Genomic DNA, 11555 nt, shown 5'->3' with positions numbered 1-11555 from the left:
GTCTTTTCTCTACTCATAATACCATTTTTCTCATTTTCGTTGAAAATGCCCTGCTGTTTTCTTCCATCCAAGAAGAAAAATTCTTCAAACAATACAAAGAATTATTAACAGCACCTCTCAGCTAGCTGTGTCTGTGGGACGTCCCGGAGCAGAGCTGGGGCCAGGTTTTGGGAAGCACAGTTATTATGGAGCTGTTGTCTCAGTGGAGCCAGAACGTGAGCTGATGTAGAAAACCAACTATATACAATTCTAATAGCCAGAAAGCAGAAAGAGGAGTAAAAAAATAAAGCAAGCAACCATCCCCCAGCCACAACCATTGCTCGTGCAGCAGCAGTGGAGCATGGCTTCGCCATTTAAAACTCTGGGTCTGGTTTTAGAGGCTGGAGCTGCAGCTTGCCCACATTCAGGATAACCAGTGCCACAACAAATAAGAGTCCATCATTTGAGCCTGCTGCTCTTATCAGGAGCCACAGTGCATGCAGATGCAGCCCTGATTAGAGCCTGCAGCCCCTTATCAGCTGTGCAGCCCCACAGCCCAGGACCCACGCACACTGCAGCCTCCCCTTGTGGGAAACCCACGGGGCTGGAGGCCAGGAACTGGGCTCTGCTCACCATCGGTGCTGTGGGGACACCAGGCTTTGCCTTGTGGGCAAACAGCAGCTCTATGAAGGACATCCATTCCTGAAAATACAGAGACCTGGGGCAAGCTCAGACTCATCGAGCTGCTCTGCCACCTGGGCCACAGCTCAGGGCAGTGCCCCACACAGCAGCAGGAGCCCCACATGCAGAGCAGGTCCCCCCGTTCTGCTCACCCCTCACTGGAGCTTGCTACTCTCGATACAAGACCCAATTGCACTTGGTGCTTTTTTGCTTTCCTTTCAAACAGTCCTTTGCCTGTGGACATTTTGGGGAAAGAAAACTAAAGAACGAATTTAAATCAGCTCCATTGTTTTCTCTAAACCCAACTACAGAATGGGATCAGACCGTGGCTGTGATTTGCCACATCTGTTCCTTTTATGCATTGTTTTATCGCCAAGAATTTCATAAAAGGTGTTACGTAACTTCACATTGTATCACAAATTCAGTGTGCTTCCACAATTAGGAGCCCACGGGAGCATTTCTGCCATGATCTTACCCAGAGTTTTCCTGTCCATCTTTTAACCCAGCCTCATAGATGGGCTGTGGTTGGGTTTTCCTCCCTTAATAGCCAAGCTCCACCACAACCTCTTGTTTAGTTAATAGATGTATAGTTAACAGAATAAGCAGTTCAAATAGCATGGTAGTCAAGATGTATTCTAAGAAAGATTATAGCAGCGGAAGGAAATAATAAAAAATAGATGGAAGGCTCACCCATGTCCCAGGCTCCCAGCAGAAAAACTCCAAGAGGATTGATCTCCAGAAAGAGATCCTTCCCCAGTGGTGGTCAGCTCTTAAATGGGGTCTAGGAGAGGTGGAGTCAGGCTCCACCCCCTCCAGTCACACAGGTGCATTGCCTTCACCTGTACCCCAGGCTGACCCAGTGTTCACCTCATGTGATCCATCAGTGGTTCAGGCCGTGATTCAGCAGCTCCCATACTCCTGTGCAGCATGGATCACTTCTGCATATGCTCTCAGAACAACACACATTGTTTGCATCCTCTGCACTGCTCAGCAGAAGCTTTCATGGATGGCCATGGTTCCATGCAACCAGGCCATCTGAACTCAAGATAATTACAGATCCGTTCAAAACACTGCAAGACAAGCATTAAAAAAAAAAAACGTTTGCACTGAAAGCTACTGATGGACAGCTGGATCTAAGAGTGGAAATAACAGCAGAAAGCAATTGCAGTGATTAAGGATCAAGCTGCCTCACAACACCTCCAACGCTGGGTGCAACCCACCCACCTGTGAGCAGGAGCTCAGGGCTGGCAGAGCTGTGCACGGAGGGGACGTGGTGTGTGCTGCTGTGCAGGTGAACCCCTGAGAGCTTTGGAAATTTCCAGCCTGGCACTGCTTCCCACACAAAGCTCCATCCCGTCCTCCTGGGTCGGATATTCTGCGTGCAGATCTTAATTTGGAGCGCGGCTCTGGAAAACTTGATTAGAGCTGTGAAAATGGAATTTTTATTAGGGAGAGCTGAGTTTTTGCCAAGGTTTATTTTTCAAGGGAGTAGGACCTAATCCTCGAAGTCGTTCCAGGGCTGTGCTATTCTGGATGCCCTCGTGATGCTTTATGGCAATTACACAGCCAGACCTGGCCCGACGGGTAATGTTTGCCTTGGACAAGTTGCTGCAGATGGCAAGTGACTGCAAATGTTCTTTTCAGCCCAGCACGGGCATCACTGAAAATGCATTTTTTCCTAAGCTCTTTCATTTTTTTTTTCTTCATTTTACACACTGTTACTACATTGCCAAATCCATACTGCCTAAAAAGCATTTAAAGAGAACACAGAACAGTGTATGGGTGCTCGGACAGAAACCTGTTGGGTGCAGTCACTGCACAGATAGGCGATGCCAGGACATACATTCCTGCCAAACCAAACCCAAAGCCCTGCTTAGGTGATGCCTTTCAGGGCGCAGCACGGGAACCCACAAGGCTCGGATCAGCCCTCCAGAGGGGCTTCACCCCTCCCAGCAAGCAGCAGCCAGACGAAACCAAGCTGTAAATCCAGGAATGCATGGGAAAGGAGCAAATTAAGACGTGCTATACTTGGCAGGATGCTTTGCGAGCACAGCACTCGGGAAAGGTGACATTAATGGCCCCAACAGCTGAAGGCTGCCTGCTCCTGGAGCTGGGGCAGCAGAAGCAAAGGGGTCCCAAAAAGCGCTCCATCCTCTCCTTACTCCTCGGGTGCAGGAGCTGCGGTGGCACAGCTCATTTGTCACTGGCAGCAATTAGAACTGACTCGTGACAACGGCAGAGGAGTGGCTCTGGGCAGTCGGGCTGCGGGGACGCGGCTCCTCTGCTGCCCCAGCACCGAAGCTGCAGAGCATCTCTCTGCCAAACGCCCGCACGGTGGCAACAGCAGCTCATTTCCACGGGAAAATAATGAGAGTTCATTTGCTAGTGTCAAATTCCACCGCTGGATGTGCGTACCCAGCTCGCAGGGCCCCAGAGAGAGCACCGCTTTGAAGCGGGGCCGGTGGCACCAGGCGCAAAATATTGGGGAGGAGAGCTCACGTGCATGGGGAGCCAAGGCCACAGCTTCATTAGGAGCTGGGAGGAGATCAAAGGAAGGAGTCTGGAGCATAAAAAGATGAGAGTAAAGGGGGAGAGAGCTGCAGCGTTCACTTTGCTATGCGAGTGTAAGTGCAGAATTTATGCAACTGCACACCACCCTCTCAGCCATGCTATACAGAAAGGCTCGTTAGCACCCAGACCTCCATCAGCTTAATTAAAGCCAGAGCTGCTTGCACTCAGGCACTGCAGCTGCACACCTGCAGCTTGCTGTCTTCCCTATCCCACCTGAATGAACCCCAAAAAGAGCAGCCACACATTGCACTGCACCCATAACCCAAACGCTCAGGGCGAAGGCAGTGGGGCCTCCAGGCAGGCAGCGAGCAGACCCCCACATCGATGGGGTTTGTCCTCTAAAAAAGGCCTTTGGGGGGCAAAGAAAGGGATGGGGCTGTCTCATTGCTGCTGCTCATACCACGTGGAATGCAGAGAGAAACGAGCCCCTGCTGTGGGCTCCAGCCAGGCTAATTCTGGGGCCCCTCCCAACCCAAGGCTCCCAACAGCAAATAGAAGCAGAAAATCCAAGAGCCACGTAAAATAAAAGTGAACACTTTTTAGATGCTTACTGATGAGTCCTGGGTGCTTAATGCTTTGACTTTCCAAACCAACTTCTGTTCCTTGGTGGGACCTAAATAATGCTCAAGGAGCATTTCTTCGCTTTTAACTTGAGTTAGAACGCAGCACTGCTTCTCAGACACCACTCCATCAGTCTGCTAACACCCAAGATGTTTGCTAAAGCAGAGCCTGTCCTTGCACTGGGACAGAGCATCTTAAATTACCTGTAACAGTGCCACTGGGGAGCACCCAGAAGCGGGTCAGTGACCCGCTCCCACTTGGCATCACCATTTCAAGGCAACTCCATCAGCTCCCTCTGCCCAGAGCTGTGGGATCAGAGGATGCAGAAGGGTGAGTCCTGCATCCCCAGTTGTTCTCCTGCCCCAAAATCCCAAACTTCAGCACAGACCAGGCATGACTGTCTGTGCCCCAGCCTGCATCCTCAAGGGGAGTTTCCTTGGGAGCTGCACATCTGAAGACAAGCTGGGCCTGGGAAACACAGCCCTGTGTGCAGGAGGGAGTGGCATATGGGGAGAAGCAGTGGCCAGGCTGGAGGTCTGCTGCTCAGCTCCTCAGCACTGCTCTGCCACTGGCCTGAAAGAGCGGCTCCATCAGCTGCAGCACGCAGACCTTCTGCTTCCCCCTGCTCGAATCCATCGCAGGCTCAAGTAGAGGCACTCCAGGCTTTTTCCTGCTTTAATTATTTAAAAATCCTAACTCTGCCTGTTTATTTTCGTGGGCTATTACTGCTTTCAACTATTTTAAGACTGAAAAAAAAAGATAATAATAAAAAAATAAAAATTTGAAGCCTCTCCCTCATTCTGCTGCTGAAGTTTAATTCACTCTAATTATTTCATATTACTTAGACTATAATAGTTTCATAATTTCTAGTATATTAAGCACTTAATACGTTGTGTCATTTGATGTCGCATATTAAATTCAGCAAAGTACATTTTAATGAGAGCTAAGTAGTGTGAAAATATTAATACCAGACAAGGAGTGGGTTTGGCACCCACGCTGCTGGGAGATGTGCAGGGCAGGTGAGCACCAGCACGGTCCAGGCAGAGTGCCATGGGGAGAGCAGGGGCTGGGAGGGGCAGGTATGGCAATGGGGGGTGGTGGTGGGGCCTACCCCATCAGCCCCCTCCAGGACACGGGAGCTCCTCGGGGCACAGCCCTGAGTGCTGCCAGCATCCCCGTGCTCTTCTCCCCAAGGACAGGAGCCCAAGTCAGGTTCCTCCATAGGATCACTCTGAGGGCCCCGCAGCAACGCACGATGCTGTGAGCTGCAAAGGGGCCCAACTACTTCACCCCCCCCCCCCCAGACCGACAGCCTCACAGCCTACAGAGCTCAGTTCTGACTTCTTATTCATTTCATTTCTAAATCCCATCCGTGTCCCAGCAGGAAAACCCTTCCCCATGGGCTCATCTGTGTGCCCACGAGATGCCAGCAAGGCCACGCGCTGCAGCTCCACTGGTGCCCCCAAAAAAGCCACGAGAGACCTCCTCAGAGCAAGAGCAAAGCTCCGAGGGGAGCTCAGGGGAGGGGGCTGTGCCTCCACCCGCCCCTCCCCGGCCGCAGGTGCTGGCGATCCGCTCCCGCTGCCCTCCCCGTTCATCTGAGCGCATCCCCGGGGTGGGGCACCCACCTGGAGCCGTGGGTAGCGCAGCCCCGACGTGGAGGTGCCTCGATGGGTTTTGGGGGGGGGATGCACCGCCGGCTGTGCCCACGCGGTGGCGGCCGAGGCCGCGGAACTGCATCGCTCTTCTCACTAAATGAGCACCGGCGGCTGAGCGCGGCCGCTCCGCGCTCGGGGGGGGCCGCGCCCCGTCGGGGCGAGCATTACGCAGCTCCTCCCGGCCCGACGGGGCATCCTCCGGGCCCAGCGCGGTACCCGCAGCCCGGAGAGCCCCCTGTCCGAGCTACAGCCCCGTCCCAAACGTTCCTGGTCCGCCCCAACTCCGCAGCCCCCCCAGGGCCGCCCCCGCCGCGCTGCCGTCGGGTGTCCCGCAGAGGTGCAGCGCTGGGGGAGGGGAAGCGAGAATTTGGGGCTATAAGGTGCGCGTACCCCCTCCCAGCCCGCTCCCGGAGCTCATTAATGTGATACTTTCATGTGTGAAACGAGCATATAAATGGGCATTAATGAGCTCCCGGCTGCGGCGCGGGGGAGGAGAGGGGAGCGGGGAACGGCGCGGGGTGCGGGCGGATGCAGCGGGGGCACCTCGGGCTGTGCGCCCCGGGGGGGCGGCCCGCAGCAACCACCCCCCCCCCCCAACTCCCCCCTGCCCCACACGGAGCAGGCGGCTCTTAAAGTCGGCTTTTATTAAAGAACCAAAATCCCGTACAGAGGTGGTGCCCCCCCCCGGAGTCGCGAACCGCCCGTTAAAGTGCTGTCACATCCAGAAATGTCCGGGGGGGAGGGGGGGGGGTGAGAAGGGGTGTTAGGCAGGAGGGGGCCCGAGGGAGGAGGGGGCTGGGGAAATAAATATACATCATAAATAAATAAAAATCCAACAAATACTGTACCAAGAGAATCACAGTACATTTATATCCATTGCACATAGCCACGTTTGTTTCCAGTCTGAACGAGGGCGGAAGAAGCGGACACACAGGGAGGGGAGGGAGGACGCGGAGCGGGGTGGGGGGCCCGGGGGGGGGGTCCCGCCCTATTGCCAGTCCGAGAGGGCCGAGCTCCGAGTCCCCTATGTACACGTGGCTCCTCGTGGAAATGGCTTTGCGTGGGCTCTGCCCTGGGCTGCGGCGCGCCGCGGGGCTCATGGCTTCGGGGGGAGGGGAGGGGGTGGGAGATCCGGGGGGGTCACTGGGGCAGCAGCGGCGGTTTGAAGGAGCAGTTCCCCGTGCAGTGCCGCGGGGTCAGCATCTTGCAGGAGAAATGGTGCAGCGCGTCGTGGGCCTCTGCAAAGCGATACCGCCGTCAGCTCCGGCCCCACCGACGGGAGGGGGTGAGGTGGGGGGGTCCGACCCCGCGTTAGACGCCTGAGCCCCCCCTCCTGCCTCGGTACCTTTCAGTTTCTGTTGGATGGCGTAGCGCGCTTTCCTCTCCTGGTCCAGTTCGTTGCACAGCGTATCTGGAGCGGGGAGGGAGGGGGGGAGCATCAAAATGGGCCGCGGGGGGAGCGGGGAGCGGCCGTCCCGTCGAGGGGAGCGGGTAAAGGGAGAAGGGGATCGACGGGGAACGGTGACTCCTCGGCGGGCGGCTCGGGGTGCCCGGGGCGAGAGATGGAACAATGAAATAATACGAGGAAATAACAAAACGCGATCATAAGAAAATAAAACGAAAGAATAAAAAGAATAAAATAACGAAAAGAAGAAGAAGAAGAAAAACGAATTAAAAAAATAAAACCAATAAAAAAATAATAAAAGGCATTAAATATATATCCGTAATAATTAAATACAACAAAACGGGAGGGGACAAACGCGAGGCCGCACCTCGGACGATCTGCAGCTGCTGCACCATCTCCTCGCGGTACGCCAGCTCCCTCTTCATCTGGTCCTGGAAGTTATCTGCGGGCACAGCGCGGTCAGGGCCGCCCCGCCGAGCCCCGGCCGCACGGAGGGGATCCCCCGGTACCTTTCAGGCTCTGGAAGTCCCTTTCCAATTTCTTCCTCAGCTCCATTTGCTCCAGGACGAGTTTTTGCAGTTCGTCTGTTGAAAAAACACGCGGCGGGGTTTGGGGGGAGAGCGCGCTTTTCCATATGGAGCGGCTCAGCGCGGCGCTAATCGCATTACATTGCATTAATCACAGGAGTTAATCACTCCTGCGGAACGCACAAAGACCTCGAGCCGCGATGGAAAAGGGGGTGGCGGTGGGGGGGTCCCCACCCGTCGGGTCCCTCCGCCCCACGGGGCCGCCCCCTCTCACCTCGGGCCAAGTTCTCGATGTCCTTTTCCACCAACTGCGTCCCCGCCACCTCCATGCCGAGCTCTTCTCCTGCGTCGTTTTATTATCGTTGTTTTTATTTCGGAGGGGGCACAGAGCTCCGTCCGCGCCGTCGGGGGCAGAGGGGCTGGGGGGGGGGGGGGGGAGGGGAGGTAAGGGTGTTCCGCGGCCGCGCAGCGCCCCGCGGTGAGGACTTACCTCTGTCAGTATTTACAGGGCTGGGATGCGAGACGCTCCTTTGGTCCTGATAGGATTTTCTGGTCTCTAAATCCTCTGCTGTCGAGTGATTGTCTTCTTTATCTTGCTCTTAAAGTTAATAAACCGATTTTCAAACCGTAAGCAATGAAAGTATGGTCCTGATATATCCTTAATTACATAATTAAGGACAAAGCCCTCGTTAAAACCTTCTTAGAGGACATCCTAATCGCTTTGCCGTTGGAAAGTAGCTTGCTGGCAGCTTTGCCCCTCCTGGCTGCCCCCTCCCGCCCCGAGCCCTCCCGACCGCCGCTGCGGGGCATCCCCGGGCCCCGCGGGGTCCCCGTCCCGTCCCCTCTCCAAAATCCGTTCGTCGTCTTTTCTTTTTCTCCCGAAAGCCGCCAAACGAAAGCGGCGCTCCGGAGCCCCACACCGGGACACAGCGGTGCCCGATCCCCCCCCCCTCTTCTCCCTCCCGCTCCCCTCACCCCCGCGGTGCGATTTACCCTTCGTTTCGGGGGTGCAGAGGAAGGCGGCTCCCAGGGAGGCGGCGGCTTTCAGCGGCTGCAGGTGCTCCCCCCGCTCCGGCGCGTACACCTACAAAACAGCGGGTCAGGGCGCGGGGCCGGCCCCGAGGTGTCCCCCCGGCCCCGGCCCCGCACCTCGTAGGCGCCGCCGCTGCTGCTCCGCTCGGGGCTGCCGTCGGGGCCCCGGTTCCCGTCTTCCGCCGCCCCGTCGCCCCCTTTCTCCTCCGCCGCGGGGAGCGGCTCCTCGGGCGCGGGCAGCAGTCGGGGCGGCGGCGGCTCCCGCTCCTCCGAGGGGGCGGCGGTCTCCTCCTCGTCGTCCTCGGGGAAGCGGTTGGACTCCACGTCCACCTCGGGCTCCTCGGCCGTGTCCCCCCCGGGGGACAGCGAGCGGTAGCTGGAGCTGCCCTCGCTGAGAAAGTCCGGCGAGAGGTAGCCGGGCGCTCGGGCGGCCGCCCCGCCGTAAGCCTCGCGGGTGCCGTACAGCTTGGCGATGCTCTCGGTGTCCTTCACCACCGGGCGGAAGGCGGACAGGTAGCTGCCCTTCCTGGGCAGGGGCAGCGGGCCCAGCAGGGCCTCGTCCCCGGAGCGCTCCTCCTCGCCGGCCGCCCTGGACAGCGCGCTGGGACAGCGCTCTCCGTCCGCCCCGGAGCCTTCCTGGGGCGTCGCGCTGCTCCTCCCGCTGCCCGACGGCTCCGAGCCCTCCAGCTCGCCGTGCCGCCCCGACGGCTCCGCCGCCGCCGCCGCAGCCGCCGCCGCCGCCGCCACCACCACGGCCGTGGCCGCCGCCTTGGCCTGGCTCTGCGCCGGGTAGGGCGGCACGGGGAGGCTGCCGGCCGCCGGCCAGAACATGGGGAACGAGGGGTACACGGCCGCGTCCTTGGCGGCGCCGGGCGGGTGGGGCGGCTGGGCCGGCTGCGGGGGGTGCGGGTGCGGGGGTCCCCAGAACATCCCCGACGGCAGCGCGCCGCCTTTCCCCGCCTCGCCGCCCCCCGCCCCGCCCAGCGCGTCCTCCTGCTTCTTGGGGCACAGTCCGAAGGCGGCGGCCGGGAAGCCGTAAGGATGCGGGAAGAGCGGCGGCGGCAGCTTCTGCAGCATCCCGAAGCCTTTGCTGGGCACCGGGATCACCGGGTAGCTCCGCACCGCGCCCGCCCCGCCGTGCCCCCCCGCCGCCCCGCCGTGCCCCGACGGCAGCCCCAGCGTTCCCCGCTCCCCCGGCGCCTCCTGCCCGCCGCAGCGGAGGCTTTTGTGTGCGGGGGGCAGCTCGGGGCCGGCGGGCGGCGGGGGGTGCAGCGGGGCCTTGGCGGCGGGAGAGCCCCCCCCGGGGCCCCCCCCGGCCGCGCCCTGCAGGGAGAAGGTCCGCTTGCGGGTGCCGCCGTTGAACATGGCCTTGACATCCTCCCAGGCGTGCGACAGCTCCTCGGTGGCCGTCTTGTCGCTGAGCTTGAGGTGGCGACGCCACGAGTTGAAGTTGGCGGCGTCGGGCTGCGTGTATTTGGAGTCCGGGGTGCGGTGCGAGTGGAAGATGAACTTGTTGGGGGAGAAGTACATGCTGCAGTAGCTGCACTTGATGCACTTGGCGCGGGAGCTGTTGTAGCGGGCGGGGATGAAGCTGCCCCGCGAGCCCCAGGCGCACTCGTGCACCACGTCGAAGGCGAAGTTCTCGGGCAGCTTGGGCGGTTTGTGCTCCCCCAGGAACGACTTGCAGAGCCGCTCGGCCTCCCGCTTGGTGATCATGCCGCAGCGGCGCGACGAGATGGGCATGGCCCCGGCCCGCCGCAGGATCTCCAGCTGCACGGGCGTGCACTGCACGCAGGTGATGCCCAGGGCCACGCGCCGGTTGTGGATCTCATTGTAGCTGTAGTTCTTGAGCAGAGTGTTGGAGATCTGCGCCAGGCACAGCCGCTCCTGCCCGTCGATGACCAGGGACACGATGGGCACTCCGTACAGAGAGGTCTCACCCACTTGGTTGGGCTTCAGGGTATTGGAGCCCTGGTACGGCTGCAGCTCTTGCTTTGAATTTGGGGAGGAGCTTGCATCTCTCCCATTTCCCAGCTGACTGCCGATCGCCTCCATTCCCCCCGAAAACGCCCCTGCAAAACAAAATAGCGGCGAAAGGCGTCGGTGAGGAGCGCTCCGGGGACCCCTCCGGTCCTCCCCCCGCTCCCCGGCCCTCGGCCCCGGGCGCAACCGCGGGGACGTTCCCGGCTGCGGCCCCGAAGGGCTCCGCGCAGCCCCGCACCGCCGTTCCGCAGCTGCGGCCAAGGGCGTCCGAACCGGGGATGGGACGGGATGGGGACGGGGACGGGGACGGGGATGGGGACGGGAGAGCGCCGATCTCTTTGTGCCGTACCCCAACGCACCGCACCGGAGGGAACGCGGAGCGGCTCCGGCCGGGCCGAAACTTGGAGCCGGGGCCCTGCAGCCGCGCGTCCCCGGGAGGCGATTAGGGGCGGGGAGGGGGGATTATAGGGACCGGGGCGGGCAGCCCCCGCCGCACGTAGCAGCAGGGAAGCGAGCGAGGCAAATTGGCTTAGCGAGGAGGGCTGTAAGCGGCTTCCGCGCTCAGCGCACGAAAGAACGGGGGAACCGCTCCCCAAATCGCTCCCCCGCACCGCCCCGCACCGCCATCACTTACCGGGAGCCGGGATGGACGTGCGAGCGGCCCGCGCTCCTCGGGGCTAAGGGCCGCCGCTCATCCGCCGCCCCGGGGCCGCTCATCCGCCGCCGGGCGCCGTGCGGGCCCCCCCCCGGCCCCCTCCTCCCCGCGGGGACGGGCGGTGCGGTGCGGGCGTTCAGCGGTGCTGCGGGGCGGCCGCTTCCTCCGTGTCCGCCCGGGCGCGATGCAACAAGAGCGAGTGGGCAACCGCGCCGCCGAGGGAGGATCCGGATCCGTACTTGGAGCCGCCGCACATTGATCCGGTGACAGCTAAAATAACGGGAAGACACACCCACTTAGCACCAGCATATTTACATTAACTGCCTCCGGGACCCCGCGGCCGTCAATCACCGATGCGCTCCGCTCAATCACGGCGCGGCTTTAAGGCACAGCGGAGCGGGGCGGGGGGGCTCGGGGGGCCGCCAGCGAGCGGGGACCCGCCCGGGTCTGCCCGAGGTAAGAGCGGGGATCCGCGTCTCTCCGCGCATCTCTTCTCCCCTCCG

General features: G+C 60.1%; 1 protein-coding gene across 1 annotated transcript; it reads right to left on the bottom strand.

Annotated features, from left to right (window-relative positions):
* Nucleotides 1–6590: 6590 nt before the first annotated feature.
* SKOR1 (SKI family transcriptional corepressor 1) lies at nucleotides 6591–10484 on the bottom strand. The gene is made up of 8 exons (XM_065734338.1): nucleotides 8532–10484; nucleotides 8376–8466; nucleotides 7873–7980; nucleotides 7657–7725; nucleotides 7365–7439; nucleotides 7223–7297; nucleotides 6796–6861; nucleotides 6591–6688 (listed from the first exon to the last, which is right to left on the bottom strand). Exons 1-8 carry the CDS (start codon nucleotides 10467–10469, stop codon nucleotides 6591–6593), a joined length of 2520 nt encoding a protein of 839 aa, XP_065590410.1. The 5' UTR covers nucleotides 10470–10484.
* Nucleotides 10485–11555: the final 1071 nt, after the last annotated feature.

This window comes from Cyrtonyx montezumae, unplaced genomic scaffold (genome assembly GCF_038088225.1).
Source record: "Cyrtonyx montezumae isolate F1298 unplaced genomic scaffold, pur_monq_1.0 scaffold_17, whole genome shotgun sequence".
Taxonomy (NCBI): Eukaryota; Metazoa; Chordata; class Aves; order Galliformes; family Odontophoridae; genus Cyrtonyx; species Cyrtonyx montezumae.
The sequence above is the reverse complement of the archived record's forward strand: the minus strand, read 5'-3'. Positions and strand labels throughout refer to the sequence as shown.

What these genes read in the sequence shown, in the direction of transcription:
- SKOR1 (XM_065734338.1), bottom strand. Translation starts at nt 10,469, where the DNA reads ATGGAGGCGATCGGCAGTCAGCTGGGAAATGGGAGAGATGCAAGCTCC. An exon ending in CTGCACCCCCGAAACGAAGG is followed by an intron (nt 7,981 to 8,375) that starts GTAAATCGCACC and finishes ATTAACTTTAAG; the next exon opens with AGCAAGATAAAGAAGACAAT. An exon ending in CATCGAGAACTTGGCCCGAG is followed by an intron (nt 7,440 to 7,656) that starts GTGAGAGGGGGC and finishes TTTTTTCAACAG; the next exon opens with ACGAACTGCAAAAACTCGTC.